The sequence below is a fragment of the Poecilia formosa genome, unplaced genomic scaffold (assembly GCF_000485575.1).
Source record: "Poecilia formosa unplaced genomic scaffold, Poecilia_formosa-5.1.2 Scaffold20, whole genome shotgun sequence".
Taxonomy (NCBI): Eukaryota; Metazoa; Chordata; class Actinopteri; order Cyprinodontiformes; family Poeciliidae; genus Poecilia; species Poecilia formosa.
In genome coordinates this window covers 3806593-3826387 of record NW_006799959.1, presented here as the reverse complement: position 1 = coordinate 3826387, position 19795 = coordinate 3806593, and the positions used below count along the sequence as shown (strand labels likewise).

General features: G+C 36.8%; 1 protein-coding gene and 1 long non-coding RNA gene across 2 annotated transcripts; one reads left to right on the top strand and one right to left on the bottom strand.

Moving 5' to 3' along the window:
• Positions 1–1361: 1361 nt before the first annotated feature.
• Positions 1362–16838, bottom strand: prodhb (proline dehydrogenase (oxidase) 1b). The gene is made up of 14 exons (XM_007547497.2): positions 16307–16838; positions 14239–14444; positions 11382–11416; positions 11144–11293; positions 10904–10968; positions 10688–10798; positions 8905–8978; positions 8647–8728; positions 7152–7244; positions 6344–6490; positions 6000–6175; positions 5298–5396; positions 5088–5176; positions 1362–3271 (listed from the first exon to the last, which is right to left on the bottom strand). The coding sequence occupies exons 1-14, from the start codon at positions 16670–16672 to the stop codon at positions 3081–3083; spliced, it is 1884 nt and encodes a 627-aa protein (XP_007547559.1). The 5' UTR covers positions 16673–16838; the 3' UTR covers positions 1362–3080.
• Positions 16588–17722, top strand: LOC107835735 (uncharacterized). Its single transcript, XR_001661545.1, has 2 exons — positions 16588–16675; positions 17593–17722. It is a non-coding gene; the product is annotated as an uncharacterized LOC107835735 (long non-coding RNA).
• The last annotated feature ends 2073 nt before the right edge of the window (positions 17723–19795 follow it).

Below are 19795 nucleotides of genomic sequence, written 5' to 3'. Positions count from 1 at the left end.
TTTTTCTGTAGTTCTAGTAAGGTCATAATCAAAAGGCCAATCAGTTTACGATTAGGGATGAAGCAATACTTCCACAGCAGTTTATATAATTTATAGTTCAACCTAAAATGATAATGTTTGTAATAATAAAAAGTGGTTCCAGTGATATAAAACCCAGTAGGGTGAGGACTGAAAACTCTCCCCCTGCATTCAGAAAGCATAATGCATCAGCCTTCAACTGTATTTTACAAAATTATTTTTGATAACTCCCCCTGCGATCTCATGGAGAGAAATAAAGCTTTAGCATTATCCCCCCACTGTGGATATGAGTGCGGCTTTTAAACCGAATGCGGATGGTTTCCTGTAATCTCTCAGTTCGCTGTCAACAGATAAAAATACATGATACTCCACAGCAGCTCAAAGCTACTATATTTGTTACTGTCACTTCATGTACTGGCACACAATCCCTGATTATGGCTAAAGCAGCAGCTGGGATGCAGCAATGAGTCAATCCATCTATTTAAAAAAAAAAAAGTTTGAGACGTTTCCCTGAAAAATAATGTTTTTTATTTAGATGAGCAGTGCTTTGGAAGACACTAAACTCCCACTCTTTAAAATAACAAAAATAGCCTAATCAATGATACCAAGAAAAGTCAGCATTACATCAGTCATATTTTCCTAAGCTGACTTACTGTCTGACTGTGTCCTTCACTGCTGTCTTGGTTAATAATATGCTAAGTGGATGACCGGTTTAGCTGATTTGGAAGCTGTGCAAATTCTTCGTTTTGTAATCTGTGAAGCAAACCCAAAAACTTCCAGGCAACCAGTGAGAAGGGATTCTGTTGGCAAATGTATACCCAGAAGGTGTTCCTAAAATCAAAGGCATCTTGATTCTTAATTAAACCAATAGAACGGAGCAACAGTGACAGCTCTGCGGTGCTCTGCTGCAGTAAAACTCACCAGCCGCTAACATTTCTTTTGAGTAATGATTAATGCATCCAATTTCTGTGATCTGCACTGAGTGAAGTATCAGGGGTAATTAAATGAGGATGGTCTACAGAGCACCGACTCCTCGCACAAAATGACAAGGCCATAATTACTATGAAGCTTAGTTTCCCCCTGACATAAATATGAACTGTGTATCAATAACTGAGGAAAATGTATTTCCTGGTGAAACCTAAAGTGTGAAAATTACCTTTTACTGTACTAATTCTGTAAAAAGAAAATGTGAAATGCTCTATTACTCCTTTAGTGTTTTATACTGCCTGGCAGTCTTTGACCTTTTCCACTTGTGTCACATTACAACCACAAAATGTTATGTGCATTTGAAATGTATGTCTTTGAAGAGGGAAGAAAAAAACGACAAAATAATCTGAAAAGTATTTGTGTTCAAATCTCTTTACTCTGGTAGCCATAAATAAAATCCAGTCCAACTAATTGGCTTCAAAAGATTTCTGCAAGGTTACACAAAGTCTTGCATTTATTAAGATACACTTAATGTCTTAAAAAGTCTTAGATATACAGCCCACAAGTCATGACCTGAGCAACTTTGGAGAAGTTTCACTGAGCCACAGTACAGGTGGAGGAATCGGTTCAAAGTACAGCTGTACGCTGAATATGTGGGAGAACCTTTTGCCCTACAAGCAATATGCTCAGTGTAATTGGAAAGCCAGAATTATTATGCTGTGGGATTGTTTTCTTCAGCAGAGATGGGAGAGCAGGTCACATGAAGGAAACGAATGCAGGTAAGTTCTGGAAGTAAACATGTTCCAGGCTGCAAAAGAACGAAGACTGAGGGAGAGGTTCCCTAAGTATGATGGCTCAGGACATACAGCAACATCAAAGCATATTCATGACCCACATCCTCTTGAGTACACTTGAAAATTGTTCTTCACATGCCGTCTATATATTGTGCAATTTGACTGCATGTCAAACATACAATCTGAGGCATTTGTCAAAGAAAAATTAACAAAAATTTGGAGTTTTTAGGTCTACAAAGCTGGCAGAGATGAACCCCAAAAGTACTGCAATTGAAACAGCAGTGAAAGATGAGCGTACAAAGTACTGATTATAAGGAACTTAATATAAATGCACGCACAAATATTGAAAACTACATATGCTTTTTCCTTCTACTTCACAATAATGTGGTAATAACTGGTTTAAATCAAATCCATTGGAATTTGGTGACGCAATGTAAGAGTTTCAGGGCTGTGATTATTTGTAAGACACTATTTGTTTACTGAACTCTTTTGGATTGCTACAAAGTTATGTCATAAAAAAATAAAAATCCTTTCAATATATTTACATCAGTGTAAGTTATCAAAACCCAATGAGAAGGAAAATGCAACTCCATGTGAAAAAAAAAAAAAAAACCTTGCATACCTAATACAAAAGGTTAACCAATATAAAATTTTCACTTGCAACACTTCACTGATAGATTCCAGCAAATTATAAAGAGATGAGAGTTATAATATGGTTTAGGGTTTTTCAGTGATTCAGGAAGAAGCCTTGTTTTAGCGACACACCTTCAGACACATAGAGGGATGCCTTCAGTGGCAGTGCGTGGCTGGAATAGAGTGGATAAAAAGGAAAACCACTTCAAAAATACAATGTGTCCTTTGCTGCAATTTAAATCCAGTCTGTTATTTTTATTATTATCTATCCTCTACAAGATAAATGGAGTAATAACGAAGGATGCCCACCCTAGTGGTGTTGACATTTTAGGGAGTCCTTTTGGAGCAGTAAAGATGCCCACTTGATGGATACCAGAGCTTTACAGATACCACAACTACAAAATATGAGGAAAGCTGTTAGTTGTGGTGGCGGATAAAAAAAGAAATAGGGATCTGTAGCAGGACTTGGATGTGTTGAAGGTGGGTGAAAATAATAAAGCTCCATCCAGTTCATCTGCAAAAAAAAAAAAAAAAAAAGGAAAAACTACAGAACATGATAAAACAGGACATGCACAGGGAGAGAGTTGGAGCAGACAGCTGCAGCAGTAGCCATCAAGCTAGAGAGAAAGTTTGATGGCGACTGCTGCTAAAAAAAAACATCCCTCAAGGAGCTGACAAACTCTCCTCTCGGTTTCTGCTTCTGTGTTTTCAGTACACTGGTCTGTAGAGAAGCTCCCCAGAGACAAGTCGACGTTTCAACTCCTTCCACAGCAGCTCTCTCTCTTTTTGGGCGCCCTTCATGAAGCCGCGGTTCTCCTGTGCCCGTCGGGACAAGTAGGGCATCACCTCACTCACCGGCCCGTAGGGGACGTACTTGTAGACAGGAAAACCTGCCTGGCCTGAGATAAGACAAAGGAAACAAGGTATTCTACCATTAGACGAAATTATTTGACTACACCTTCCCTTGTGGGCCTATTACAAGTCTCAAGGGTTACCAATGTTTTTGAAGGCTAATCAATCAATGTTTGCTCACAAAAGATTAAGTAAAAACCCATGAGTTCAAAAAGTAATCGGTTCTAATCTCACTTTAATCTCAGAAAGAAAGAAAAGGAGAAAACAAATAAAAAACAAAACTTAATTTTCTGAGTAAACGAGATAATTTGTTCGTTTGCCATAAAACATCCACTATGATCAAATCAAAGACATTTTTATTTGGACAGTCAAGCCTCTCTCAGAACAAACAGTTTCTTGTGTATTACCAAATATAGACCTTACTGCATCTTTAAAAAAAAAAAAAAAAAGAGCATCAACAACAATCCTAACCCAGTGTGTCTGTCTTTGACTGACATCATTAAGTCTTAAGAGATGAGGCCATTTGGACCCCACAAACTTTTTAGTCCGGCGGGGTCGCGCTGACCCTGTGACCCTGTCTTCAAAAAGGATTTTTTGTGTGAGTGTGGTTATGGGAACTGACAGTCTGACCACCCCGTTTCCTGACAGGAACATTTGCCATAATAAGTGTCATACTAAGTGTCATGCTGATGCTCATAATCAAAATAAGCATCTTCAAAATAATGATGCTCTTTTTATTTTAATGAACAAAAAACTGTTGGGCAGGTTAAAAAAATTATTATTTTGATAATCTAACTTATTATTTTTACATAGCAGCTCTAATTAATTAATTAATTATGGGTTCATTTTGACTAAATCATAAAATCTAACTGGCCAGCTAAACTGGGAAGAAAAGAAAAGCAACGGGCTTTGCAGATGAAAAGTCAATATTGGAAAGTATTCTTCACTTTAATTTTATATGTTTTGTCAGTCAATATTTATAAGAATTGTATTTTTGCTTTAGGTTATTAAACCATGAGAATCTCATAGCCCATGGCTATTTCCACAGTACATGAGTTTTACGTTATGTCAGATTGACCCAAAAGGACATTTTACAGAAGGACTCTTGTTGTTGCTCAGCTGCACTGACTTTGAAGTTGTCAGGTTATCTGCTAAGCATAACTATGATTGTCTTGGTGTTTACCTTTCAGATAAATGTTTCATCCAGAAACATCCATCAAACTAAACACGTTGCAGAAAAACAAAGTTTCTACAAAAGCCTCCTGGCTAACAGTTTTCCTAAAAGACAATATCATAGAAATATGTACATTTTGACTTTCTGGGTGACTGACAAATAATAAAAATCTCAGCTCATCTCCAATATAATTTTGGAAGGCAGTGACTCCAGTATGGCTGCGCCTCCTCTTTCTCTATTCAGAAAGCAACAAACAGACCTGGTGTATCTCTGTTTACATCCATAACAGTTCAGGCCATTTCATCCTGAGCCCCATGTTGACAGACAGCTGTCTTTCACCAGTGTGTCTGTCTTTGACTGACAAACAAAGTGGTGAGAAGCAACAGTGATGCTTCGTTAAGACAGGTGGTCAATACTGAGGTGTCTCAGTTCATATGTCACCTTGCAGGCTGGAGGCCGGCTTTGACATGTGAAATGCTTGTCCGTATAGCCCGTAAGGTTCCTGAGTGTCGCTTGAAGGCCTCGTGGGATGCAGCTGAGAGCTACGGGGGGGAGGACGGATAATGCACATCCTGCAGAGGCTGGACTGAACTCTCAAATCATTGTTACGTAAGGCAGGAAGGATTGTTGCCTTGTCCCTGTGTGACTGTGGAGGAGAGTGGGCAGGGTGTTTTGTGTGTTTTCCTCACCCAGTGGGAAGCTGATCTGATCACACATGCCCAGTAGTTGACCGAAGAACACCTTGTTCTCTGCTGGTAAGAGACCGAGCTCATTCATTCTGAGTGATTGAGACAAACAAATAACATTAGCTCAGTTTCTGAGACACATGCGGCTGAGGGAAATGTTTTTTTTTTTTTTTATTACTTTAAATAGTGCATTGGTGAGAAATCTAATCTTACCTTTTCAGGGTGTATTTTATTGTGTCCTCATTATGAGAAGCGACCATAACATTGGCCTTTCTGTTAAGAGCAATCTCGTCCAGCACAAAGTCCAAACACCTTTCCAAAGAACAAATGAAAATAAGCAGATATGGTCACAGTTAGGGTTGCACAATACAAGGAAAAAGTGAAATTGTATTAGTTGGGTCTTTTATTGTAAATATGTAGGGTTAGGGTTAGGGTTAGGGGTTAGGGTTATCCATTGAGTTTAAGCTACTTTTTCCTCACTCTCCTAGTTCTTTTCCATCATCACAATGGCCCTACCGATTCCTTGAGCCTCTGCATGTTATCCACCAACATCTACACCAGGTGTGGGCACAAAAGGTAGGGAGAGTCCAACTAGATGGGTAATTATTTATTGTATCTTATTTGACAGCACAGTTTAAATGCAAAGCACTAGAAATATAATAGCTTATCGCATCCAAGCTCTCCAAGTCTATGTTTGTGATTAGACAGGTTTTATTGATTTAGAGATGATAGCTTTGGGACCCAAAGAAAAATTGCTTGCTATTTTTAAATTGGGGGGTGGCAACAACATGCAACACATATAGTCAGCTTTTTATGAAAATGCAAAATGTGAACTTAGTTTTGATATAACGAATTCAGTTCAGTATCAGATTTAGTCAGATTATAATAAATGAAGAAACAAGCCATGGTTCAAACCTGTGGTACATTGTGCTAGTAGACTCATAGTTGGGGTTTATAGGGTCTTCATATCGGAACTCCTTCGCTCTCTCTCGCTCCTGATACATGTATGCTCCACGTACCAGCTTAGCAGCAAAACACCAACCCTCCCTTCTGGACAGTTCTACGTCCATAGTTACATTTTTATAGGCTTCCTGCAAAATAAAAAGAAAAGAGCACGTTTATGTTCTCATTCGTCTTTACCTCTGGAGCTCTACATCTAATATTTTAGCTGTTTCAACATAAAATTCTTTAAAGTTGATGTATTTCTGCAATTCTCAGGTAATTTATAAGTTTGATTGTTTGGTTTTGTTGGTTCTAACCTTTAGGTAGCACTGGTAGGTGTTGAAAACAACAGGCTTCTCCCTGTTGTAGATCCTCTGTGAATCCAGTGTAAGTTTACTGATGGCTGGCTGGAAATAGGTTTGCTCTGCATCCACCATTAAGCGAACACCGTTTTCTAAGGCACACTGTGAAATGATATTTTTAATTAAAATTACTTAATGATGTACTAATGAAGAATTTTTTTTTCTAGAATTAATCATATTTAACATATAGACTGTTAAATACAACGGGTAATGCACATTTCTCTGATACAAAATGCCATACATTTCTAGACCAAAAATAATTCACTATCAATTTACTCCAAATATCGAAGGCGATGTAAGTTTGAATACAGAGACTAAATAAACATAACGCAATGGAGAAAGATGGATGGAAGGACAGGAGATGGAAAAACGAATGGGAGGACAGCAAATAAATAAACGGATTGATGGAAGGTGATGGATGGACAAAGAAATGAAAGGACTAATGGACCGATGAATTAATGAGTGGATGGAAGGATGGACACAGCTGGATGCAGTATTTAGACTACCAATTTCCATTTCTGGAATATAAGGTGATTATAAAAAAACTAAAGTAAGTTGTTTTCAGAGCTGCTTAACTAATGTGTATTCATTTGTCCATACAGTAACATGTGTACAATATAGGCATTACAAACAGAAACATTGTAAGAAAAGGCACAAAAAAATTTTACACATTGATATTGGTCAAAAATGTCAACTATGCTAAAACTGTGTTCATAGCTACTCCATAATAAACATTTAGTGGTTCCATGTGATTTCTGATTACCTTTGCCAATACATCAAGGCGCTCCAATGTCCTCTTTATCTGATTCTCATCCTCTATGGTGAAGTTTTTCAGCAGAGGCTCCAGTTTATCCAGCTATAGAAACAACAAGCACAGAGTAAACTACAGACCAAAACAGATCTAAAAGGTAAGGGAAGGTAAGCTACGTTTTACCTTACCTCTATCTATACCTGAGCTCTATGTAGCTCAGGTATTCATAGAGCTACTACTAGTAGCTCTATGAATACCTGCCGGAAGCTTTCAATTGTGAACTCATACATTAAAACAATTTAAATGTATTTTCAAATTCTAGGAATTCTATAAATATAAAAATATAAAGGGTTTGGTTTGATAAAAATAAATAAATAAATCTTCCAGTAAATTCTTTTCATCCTTTGTCACTTTTTATTTAATGTTTTAATTGTACATAATGTCACATTAAATTACTGCCTCATATAAACTTTCACTGGTTTTTTAAAAAAATACAAAAGCTATTTACTTAACTTCTGATGAGCCCTACTCTTTATTAGGGTGTTTTGTAGTTCTGTTTTTTATATCACTATTGATCAGAATGGTCTTAAAAATTTCTAAATGAGATTGAGTGATTGTCTAGTGCAGAGGTTCCCAAACTGTGGGGCTCGCCCCCTACAGGGGGGCGCCGTGCCATTGCAGGGGGGGCGCGGGAAGCTGTCTGGATGGGAAAAAAAAAAAAACTAACGCTGTATGCGCTGGGTTTTTACCTTAGAATGGCCAACTCTCTGTTATTCCTATGTCAATTTGACACAGTAGAGGCTTCCACACTTCCCATATTTGTGTCCTCTGTCACTTTTATCAGCAGTTAAAACTGTTTAATCCGTTGTTAACATGTCGTAACCTGTTTTTCCGAGCCGCCTTTAAACGCAACATGAGCGCTACGACGCTCGCGCTGGGTTTACACCAGTGAAGGAGACCTGTTGCTGCTGTGCAGAGCTACGTAGGTTTGTTAGAATCAAGGCAGCAAACCAGCAAAACGCAAATAACTTTTCACAGTTTTTTCCCCCAGACTGAGTTGAGTAAAGCTGTTGGATGCAGGTAAAGTTAGCTAAAAGATGAAAATGTTTGGAAATCGCTTGGGGGGGCCCAGGAGAAAAAGTTTGGGAACCACTGGTCTAGTGGAATATTGCATATGGTGAAATAAAGAAAAAGTAAAATAAAAGTCAGTGCTTAACCTTTAAAATATGGTGTTTGATGGTTTTCATAGAATTTCAAGTCCATAGATGTTAAATAAATTAACTGCAGCAAGTTGTTTTCAGAGCTGCAAAATTATATCGCAAATCTTCAATTTTTTTGCTAATTTTAAGTACATTCTTTGAAGACTTTGGAATTATAAATAAATCCAAATGCGAGCAGCATTTATTCATCAGGTGCTAATGAAAACAAATATTTCAACTGTAACTTATAAAATGCATTAAATTGTATTTGAATTGTGTTATGTTTTAAAGAACTATGCTCTTCTCACCTTTACGTTTGGAGCTAAAAGCAGGTCTGATGTGTTCGCTCTGTCATCTATTAGACTGTTCCAATCAAGGATGTCAATGCATCTGTTAGGGATAAAAATGGAAAGACATTACATAAGTGCACTAAATTATGATAAAGGTTTGCAACAATGTGCATAATTTCTCATTAATGTCAATAATCTAACAAAACACACGTTATGTAAAGACAAAGTAGATTGTCTGTGTACAATGGACATGCAGTATTATGTGTTTGTGCCTACCCTGCTGATTCTCCTTTCTTTCTAGTAAACCAGCCATGGAAGTCACCTTCCGCACCCAGTTTGATCATCAATTCCTGTAATCACAAAAACAACTACATTTCTAGGGCCTTCTCAATAAATCTGTGTGGAGGATACTTAATAAAATTGTGACTCCGCAAAATCCATAGATGTGCTGAGCATCAGAAGGACATAATAAGCAGATGTAATAAACATGCACATCCTCCCCTTATAAATCACAGTGCTTGTGGAAATGAGCACACTTGGATTAGGCTTTATATCCAATTAATGATCAATGCAAAGCGGCTCAAGAATGCTAATGAGAAGTAATGTGCCTGCAGATTTCTGACTGCACAGAGAAGCTGAGAGGAAGACCAAAAAATGTATTTCAGGTGCTAACAGGCAAGTATTTGCCATATGTCAAAAGCTATTTAATTCTGATTCTTCTATTTATGTTGTTTTCTAGCAGTAGCTAATAGGAGTATTTATTTGTGAAGAAGTCTAAAAGAAGATAAATGATACTTAAACTTGCAGAACGCTAGATAGCAATATCTTGTACAGATGTATGTTCAACAACTAACACAACTTATTCACTTTAGCTTAATTGGATTAAACAGACAATATGCTATGCTATGCTTTGACTGCTTCTGCTTTTTGTCGCTGTGTTGACAGTAAGATTTTACCATGTAGGAATCAATAAAATGTCTAACTTAGCTTTAATAAGCTCAAGCTTTGGCTTACCTTAGATCAGCTTTATTCAGCTGACCTTTACTTTGCTAAGCCTGATTTATCTTTAGGTAAATTAACTGTTCCTTTTACCTTATTTCTACCATTTATCTTGGTTTAAGATAATTTATCTTACTTCAGCTTATATTATCTTAACATAGTTTATGTCAGGTTACCTTAGTTTAGCTTATTATAATTCAGATAAGATTAAAACTTGACTTTTCTAATGTCTGCCTTTTTAACTTAGTTTGGTTTAACCAAGCTTCCCTTCAATCTTAATTTACTTTACCTTATCTTATCTTTACTTGTTTTACTTTGAGTAGGATAAAGTAATTGTAGCTTATTGTCTATCCGTGTCCAGTGAAATTGAGTTTAAAATAATTTATCTTCTCTTATCTGAGATTTTTAACTTGTCTTAGATTAGCCTAATTTATCTTACCTTAGTTTGATTTATTGTACATTAATTTATCTTATTGTTACATGTCCTGTTTTATTTGTATTCTCTTACTGTCTAATTCTTTGTCTTATGTTTTTAATTCCAATGTAAACAGCATCTCACTAGGTGAGCAAACATCTAAGTTTGGTCTTTAGGTTATAGTAATAGTCTGTACTTGTATAGTGCTTCACAAAGTCTCCAAAGTCCTTCGCATTACATCCACTGGTTCACCTATTCATGCACACATTCACATGCTGATGGTGGCTATTGATTGTAAAGAGGACCTGCATACTCTGCAAGAAAAGCCAAGACCAACTGTAACATGTAGACAAGCTGCACATCAGTTCGCCAGTTTATCTCCTCACTGTTAGAATTGCAAATTTTCTCAATGTCCTTAATGTTCAAACATGAGTCAATCTGTATACAGGTACAGACTCCACTTCCGAGCTTCTTTCAAGTCCCATTATTTTGGGCATGTAGTATAAGGTAAAAAAATAAGCTCCTGCATTACAACATGTAGGAATATCCTGTTGCTGTCTATGCAGTGTTTGTGAGAGATAAATTTACCCATATGAGATTGAATTAAAAGATCTCTGGACTCAAAGAAGGAGGAAAAAAACCTACCTGCAGTTGTGTCAGCTCCAGCCTCTGCTCTGAGGCCTCCATGCCATCCTGCTGTGATGCCAGGAATGTGAAAAATCGCTGCCATTTCACGAGGACCTCTGAGAACCGGAGCTTATCGGAACAAAGAGAACAAAAGATCTTATTCTTCTTCTCTCCTGCTGCTATTCCTCGAGCTAGATTGTCACACTGAGCTTTACATTACCATTTACATCTTACCAGAAGCTGGGGTCGTCCAAGTGCAGTCATTTTGATTGCAGAAAAGCCATCTATAGAACTCCCACCTATGGATAGGAAACTGTTTGATTATGATGCAAAGACATTTGCTTTGTAACAATTTAGAAAGAAGTAAATAAAGCATATTGCATAACTACTGGGGTCCTATTTAAATTCATGACTTCAATAAAATGCATGAAACCAGCTTATTTTCAAAATGTATCACTTATTTAGGTTACCCACCAGATGCTTTGATACACTTCATAAAGGTCTCCATATGCTGGTCACATTTGGCCTCATCAGCATAGAAATATGTGCAGGTTCCAATCACTTCCCTCTGACTGTCACCTAATTGCTTGCCTGCTTCATAGTTTTTCTCTCTGTAGCCCTCGCCTGGGGATGAAAACAAATTTACATGCCTATTTCTTCTAATTGCGTCATGTGCTGTGTACACAAATGAGAACAAAACAAGGCAGCTTACCTAGGCTCCCTTTCCCTTCAGCGGAAACGCTTGAGCTGAAATAGGAGTGTTGAGAAAAGGCAGTTAATTTGCTCAGGATTGGGGCAACGTTAGAAAAGCGAGTTGCATCAGACTTTGCGAATTGACATTTCTTTGAGGGCATTTTGGCCTTGTGGCATGCCGTAGAGTGTCATTGTGTTTGATGACCTTAAACACTGTATGCTGAAACATCCTTGATGTTTGATGCTGACTCCCTCATGGGGTCTTGAAGCGTCACTTTTCACTTGACCTATTCGCCCTTCTCATCATAAGGTATCGGACAAAGTTCATGTAAACAAACATCTGACTTAACAGCGAGCAAGTCAGTCATCAGAGATTCAGGAGAGCTGATGGGAGTTGTGTCCTTTTACCACTGCAACATTTTGACAGAATGAAGGAGTTGAAAATTGGATCACGCTGCAATACAATTCATATAGAACTAAAAGCGTTTTTAAAAAACTAATTTTACATGATGTTTTAGTTTGTAAGCTCAGTTCCCTAAATTTTGAATTGTTTGCACTGTAAAAGCACGTCTTTGTAATTTCAATCTAGTTCTTAGTGCAAATATTAAAACTAACTTACAGTTAACTTTTCAGTCATACAGGAGCTTTCTTAATTCTGATGAAAAAGTACTAGTTGCATTGGAAGATTATTTCATTTATAACAAGACATTTTCCCATGTTATGGGATGTGACGGAGGAGCCGTCACGAGCCGGGACTTAATTATAAGTCCGTGTCAACATGGCAGCACGCCCGCACACACAATCGCTAACTTACTTCTGTTGCAGCTTAAACTGACGCGGTTCATCATGGGTGCACACGCGGTGTTCCTGCTTCAGTTAGCATACCATCCTGACCTGTTTTCACTTCCAAACATTTTCCCGGTTTTGTTTTCAAGCAGGGTTATTTCCGGATTGTGGCGCGACGGGGTGGAGTCATGCGATGACGTCATCGGAGCATATTGAGTGTTTTCTATTAAATTGATTATTGTATTTTTGATTACAAGTTTATTTTTTTCCTCTTATTATTATTATTTTGTATCCTTTAAGAGTTTACTTGAGTTAGAAGTAATTGTTTAATTGTTTTTGTTTGCTTGTTTGGTCTTCCTGTGGGCGGAGCCTGTGGCTTTAAAAGCAGGGCTCTGCGCCACAGGGAGTCAGTCTGTGGCTAGACTCCTGAGAGGTCACATGGAAGGTGATGGACTCTTGCGTTGAAGGTACTGCTGTTTGTCTGATTTTAATATACCTTGGACGTCCTTGTATACAGTATATCCTGCACCTGCCATCTTTGTTCACCTGAAGAAAAGCTAAATAAATTTCACTAAAGTGATGTCTGGCCTTGGGCAGTCATTTTTTTTTGTTTGTCCAAGTCATAAGAGAACCACGTCACATGGGAACAGACATCAGTTTCATAAAATTAACTAATATTCATTAGTTTTAGTTAGTACTAAGTAATACTAACAATAAGATATAAGTACCCACTCAGACTTATTATGAGTGAGTAATGACTTCTAGCATTAAAACCAAGATTAGATTTGTTGTTTTATCACTTACAAACCATAAGGCTTTAAATATTTGCTTTTAATAATCTATATTAGGCAATAAAAAAAACAAAAAAACAATGACAACACTGACAAAGCCACTTGGCGATTACTGTAGGCATCTCCCTCTTAAAACTAATCCAGTGTTTGTTTCTCTTCCTTGTAGTCTGGCTTTTCCAGCTCACTGCAGAGCTTATCAGCTGGAGTTGGTGTAATTTTGTCCCCTGGTCTAAAAATGAGCAACTGTCAAACTTAAAACGTTTCAAATCATCAAATAAATTTTAATATCAGACAAAAATGAATAATACAAAATGCAAAATCTAAATAATAAATTCTATCAAAACTAGCCTTGTCCTGTAAAAATATAACTGAATTAACTATAATTACCCACATTTCTTTTTTTATTTAGTTTTTATTCAGACCTTTAACATTTAACTGTGACAAAAACAACAAAACAAAATCTGTAAGAGCCATGTGCTTTTTCTCAACACTGTAAAATAGAATAAGTAGGTCATAATGAAGGTAATGCCATTCGACAAAACATAAAAAACTAAGGAACTTCTTTGTGGCACGATTTGACACAGTAGTCAGCTGTCACTCTACATCAACCTAGAATTATACTGCCTGAAAACCTTACACTTCATTCACCATTTTTGACCTTTTGAAAATCTGAGATGTCATACAAGATATAAAGGGTCTTTGTACTTAGTACAATATGCTGAATAAATCTGACAAGTTGATTTTTCTATTTTGCTTCTAAGAAATTCTCATCAAAATGTTCCCTTTTATTCACTCAACTGACTCAAGTAACTGTGAAGCAGGCCGGGCTGTCTATATTTAATCTTGGACTGTGAAAATGTTCTAATTATTCCACATATGCATGAACGCCCAGAGCTGAGAGTGAAGTAACATTGCTGCTGTCTAGAGACAGTGGTTGCACAAGGATTTTACTGTCATCCTACTTTACATCAGGAGGCAGATCAGATAGCTGCTGCCTTGTGCTGTCCATGTGACTGGATGCCAGGCAAGTGACAAAATACTGCCAATCAAAATAGATGCCAAAAAAAAAAAAAAATCACAGTTTTTATCTTAATCTTATTTTTTTCACAGTTTTTATCCTAATTTTTCCAATTTAGATGAATAGTTGCAAATAATAAAATGCACTGTTTGTAATTTGCCATATATTTGATAAAAGTTGATGGAAATAACATCTAAAACACAAAATCAGAGACATGATTATTCATGTCTTATGCAGCATCAATTCTAAAGTTAAATAAAAAGCAATAAATGTTATACTACCTCTCTTTCTGGTTTTCCTCCTTCTGGCTGATGTCCTCCTCGACACTGTAGTCCAGGACAGAGCCAACGCCAAAAGCCTGGTTCTTCTGGATCAGAGGTTTAATGGATATATGATCCTCCCCAGCAACAAACTGGCCATAGAAGGTCATCTTCATGAGCTGATCAAAAACCTTCTGGCCTAGAATAGTCTTACCAAGATCCATTATCTAGGCAAAAAAGAGAAAACATTGATATATTGTTGGAGTATAAGAGACAATGACAGTTTGGCTCTTCATTTGGGTCATAAAAGGACTGAATCTACATGACTCACAGCACCCAATGACAAACAATTACTTGGCATGTTCTAAATGTACATGACAATGTAAAAACATAAAAGCAGCAAAGAAAACAAGAAAATAAAATGAAACATCAGTGAATTACTGTAAAGGTCAGGATTGTGCATGATACCTGCATGCAAAAAAGTGTAAAAGATTACCACTGCAATGTAGCAGGTATGCTTTTATCCTAATGCTTAAATAAACGTAAACTACCATGAATTGGCAGTTTGGCCTTAATTAGGTTTTAATAGTACAAAAATGTAAATGAAAAATAAGCTAAGGTGTGTATTTATGTGTTTGCTTCTATTGGGTACATTTAATTTAACAATAGTAGAGACTTCATAATGTACAATCTCTGTACCGTGACCCTGTCATTGAACTTATGTGGTGTCAGAGGTATTGTTTAACTGTGGTTTTGAAATAAATATTATACTGCTAGTTATTTGTGATTTTAGATAATGCTTAAAAATTAAGCTTTGTGCACCATATTGTTATCACTGGAGTATCAGAGCATCCAATGTCAATAGTGCAAATAACTTCAATAACTTCAAATACTTCAGCTAATTACACAAGTGCAATACATTCAGACTCTCTAAGCTAGAAACACTGTGCAGGTGATTTTTGTTAGCAGAAAGTCTTTTAGGAAGCTATTAGAATGGTAGGTTCATAAAGTCATAAAAAACTCAAAATAAGGTAATTGTTGCCAAAACAACAGATAAAGTTAATACTAATTTTCTATAAACAATAATTCTTAAATAAAAGCAGATTAAATTTTGCCAGTAGCTGCATAAACAACATCATATCTAATGCAATAAAGGATTAATTTATGGATAACAACTTTGTGACATTCACACACATTATTGCAAATTACATTTTGCTATCATTGAGCAGAGCAGACTTAACTGCATTTACTCTGTCTTTTGTACTGATTTAGCACTTAGGTCATTTTTTTATTTCACACATCTGCTAAGATTTATAATGATACAGGCTAAATTGAAATGGCACAAGGTGATATTCTTAGCAAAAGTCAGACTAGTAAGAGTGAAGATGACAACAGCCTAAGAATGATTTGATACAGTTCTCTGGCATGTAGATAGATGTGCATCTAGGTAGAGAAAGTATCTTTGTCACAACATTAAATAATTAGTGGATTAGAAAAGTGTGGTTATATCTGAACATATACATGACTAAATCCAACTACACATTTAATATGCAAATTTATAATCTGCCACATTTAAAGTAACATCGTGCATGTGAACAGAAATATTGGTCCATACAAAACCGCTTAGCTACTTTACTTTATAAATAGTAGCTAGCTTACATTATGCAACAGGTTGCAAAGAGCTTGCAAAAGCAGGTTGTAATTTGAGACATGGGTGTACTGCAGGATGTTTGGTTGGTTAGCAGTCAGGGACAACACAATAGTCTGTAATGTATTGTGTTTTCTGTTTATGGTTTATAAATATGAAAATTGGTAAAGATACTAATTGGTTTTTACAGCTCTAAATATTTGGGTAAAGGTTATCAGCTCTGACTAATAAATCATAGGCTACTGTGACAAGGTAATGCCTGCAGAGTTAATAGGATCGCGTGTCTTGCTTTTAAGTTTATCGCCATTCTTCTAACCTGTTACCATAGATAAATACTGTTTACAACATCATAGTATTAATTTAAATAATTCTGAACCCAAACAACTACATCACCAGAAATATTCCAATTCCTATTTGTTAGTTTACTACTGTCTGCATTACCTCTTCATTCTTATCAACCAGGAAGTCATAGGAACAAAGTTTGAAAACCACCAAACTTCTGAGTAGCTCTAATGAGTCTTTGCTCCTGTAAGCTTCCTTGCTTTGCTCAAAGTCTACGGAGATCTCGTTAGCGGCGGAGGAAGAGTTGGTGCGGTCTCTCCCTGCTCTCCCACTCTTCCCAAGAGACTGCAGCCGGGCAGAGGCACGCTGAGCTCCGCTCCGGTTTCTGCCATGGTCCGTCTTCTCCGGCCGGGTCGTCGAGCTGGAGGTAACGGTGGACCGCAGTCTTCGGTTGGATAATAACCGCTTCAAGAGAATTTCTGCATTTACCCACGTGTGGGCTTTCACGGTTTTGAGACAAAACATCCGGTAATGATAACGTAGATAAGAAATAATTGTCTTAAAGTCAGCACACCATCTTCTTAGCTTGGCACGCGACGGTGTAAATAAACAGGACGTGGGTTTGTCAAAGGAATCACCTGATTGGCGGAAAGAGGGCGTGACGATGCCCACACCCAAAAACTATGCATCTGATCCAGCTTCTCAGAAGAGCATTCAGTGAGTGAACTCCTCATGTAGAGACTTTCATCACATAACCAGGTGTGGTTCTAGAGGCAGTTTTAACTGGTTCTGCAAAATAACTGAATAGCTTTCCCACCACCTTAAAGCTACAGTATGTGATTTTTTATAAAATATTTTTGTTTATGTCAAAACGATCACTTTATCGTGACATCATAGGGTAAGACATATAAATCTGTGAAAAAAAAACATATTTTCTGCCTTCTCCCAGTGCTCCCAGCTCCCAACCTTCAAATTGTTGAAATGTTCTACTTAAGTAGCCGTTTCACAGCACTGCAAAATGCAATTGTATCTGAATTCAAGCGTTTCAAATTTTATTTTTTCTTTCACATTTCACAGGTTGAATCTTTTATCATCCATTCTCTTTGACTGTCCAGCTCATTCTGAGGTATCCCAGGAATTAACCAGAGAGATTTTAGTAATTCCAGGAAGCTCTAGGACTATACTCTCCTTTCATTGGGATGAGCTCTGAAAAATAACAACCTCAGGGTTTTCTGCACAACTCAGAAGGTATCCATGTCTATGTAACTTATCTCAGCTTATTCCCTTTATTGTGGAGAAGCAGCACCTCTACTCTGAATTTTCCTCAGATCAATGTACTCCTCAGCCTCTCTCTAAGGCTGAGCCAGGCTGCTCTATGAAGGAAGCTCTTTCATCTGCTTTTATTCAGAATTCATTTAGTGATGGTCCTACTCTTATTGTCATAGGTTTGGCCTGGAATGTGAACACACCGGAATGTGGAGAGCTTTTCTTTTCAACTTAGCTTTTGGTACTACGGTGGACTAGGAACAGCGTCTGCATTACTGACAATGCATCATTCAAAATCTGTGTGATATTGTTTTATAGAACCTTTTGTGTTTTTGCTATTTTTTGTGGAACTTTTGTGAAAATAGTGATAGCATACCTTTTGCATATGTTTCAAATAATGGCAGAGAGCAATGAAACACATTGGCTCATTTGCATTGATTTGTCAGAATGTTGAGGTCGTAATTTCACTTGAGCATGTCCTTTTGGTTCAAACCTATACTTCCACTCCACTTTACTTTAGAGCAAAATAATTCCACTATAGTACATTTTGTACTGGGTATAATTACAGAAGACTTTCATGTTGAACACATTAAGCTGAAATCTTGGTGGCATTTAAATAATTGTTTTTACTAGATGCTGATAATTCCCCTAATTGGGCTATAAGACAAAATATTTTTCAGCATCTTAAAATGTCTGATCTCAAAAATAACAAGTGAAAAATAAAAGAAGCCCTTATATCGTTCTGATAATTGTGGATATGGGTTTTGTTTTTTATTTGGTTTGTTTTTCCGATCATTTTGTTTATTTATGTTGGAAACGTCTTGCTGTATTCAGTTCTTTTCTCTGCATTCATTATCGTTATCGCTGATTTTTATTGTTTAGTAATAGTTCCTTCCATTATACTGCCAGTGCTCCACATCCTACTCATTTTGGGAAACTTTGTAAGTTCTTCTTGTTCTTCATTGTTATATCTCTGCTCTTTTTGTCAGTCAGTCTCTGCGTTTGGGTCCTTTACTAACCACAAACATGACAAATGCATTCGTAATTAGTCCACATCCTGACCCGCTCATTGTGCATAAGAAGGGTCAGTAAGTAACTCAACACATGTCATATGATGATCACGTGCAAGTTTAATTATCCCTTAATGATTCCGGCCTGCATCCTCTGAATATTGGTGAAATTGTGCATCTAAAAGTTGCAGGAAAGTTGTGCAACTTGGGCACAATTATCCACATTGAATAAATTGATATGTGTGTTCTGATAATAGTCGTTTGCCCATATATAAACCTTTAAACAGGTATTAAAATCTTTTAACTGTCATGAGGAGACCAGTGTCTTCATGGACCCATTGAATTATATGTAAGTGTTTTGTGGGTTAAGGGGTTAAACATATGTTTTAAGTCTACATTTCTGGATGAAAGTGTTGTTGCTCAGTGGCCTGATGTAACATTTTTATGTCAATCACCAGGCTTCTTAAGTGCCAACTGGAGAATTGTCATGGTTAAAAGAACTAAAGGCTTAAAAACCTCAGTCTATTATAATGTGTTTTACTTAGTGAACTGAGTTACTGAAATAAATGAACTACTTTTCAATAATATTCTATTTTATTGAATATTATTGAAGGTATTTAAACCTTTTGGATTTTCAGTATGCATTTTGTCACAACAAAATTTGATGTTAACAAGGATTTTATGTCATAAGCAAACATTCTAAAGTGTGTGTTTGTTTTTGTTTTTTTTTTTTGGTTTACAAATAAAACTAAGAAAGGTTTGCCATGCATTTGTATTTAGACATCTTTACTCTAAAATTAGTACTTGGAGTCCACATGTGTGCATTTTAATCTCAGTATCAGATATTCTATGAAGAACTCAAGTTTGTTTCAGAAGGTTACTGAGCAAACAGCATCACGAAGACCAAAAAACACAACAGAGAGGTCACAGATAAGGTTGTGGAAAAGTTGAAAGCAGAGTTTGGTTATAAAACAATGTCCCTAGTTCTGAACACACAGTCTTCAGTCTACCATCTGAACACGAAAAGGGTTTGACACAACTTCCTGTCCACTTAAACTGAGTGGACACAGAAACAATCAGGGAGACAATCAAGTGATGTGTTAACAGAAGAGGAGCTGCAAAGATCCACAGCTTGATAGAACATATTTTGGTTCTGCACTCCCGAAATCTATCATTAGTTAAACTGTTGCAAAGAGAAACCACTGTAAAAAAAAAAAGAAGCTGTTTACAGTTTAGGATGGCATGTAGGGAATACAGAAAACATGGGAGAATGTAGTTGAGACCAAAACTAAACTTTTTTTGTCTTCATATGAAACACCATATGTGAAGAAACACTTATACTAAATATTATCCTGAACACACTTTTTGCATT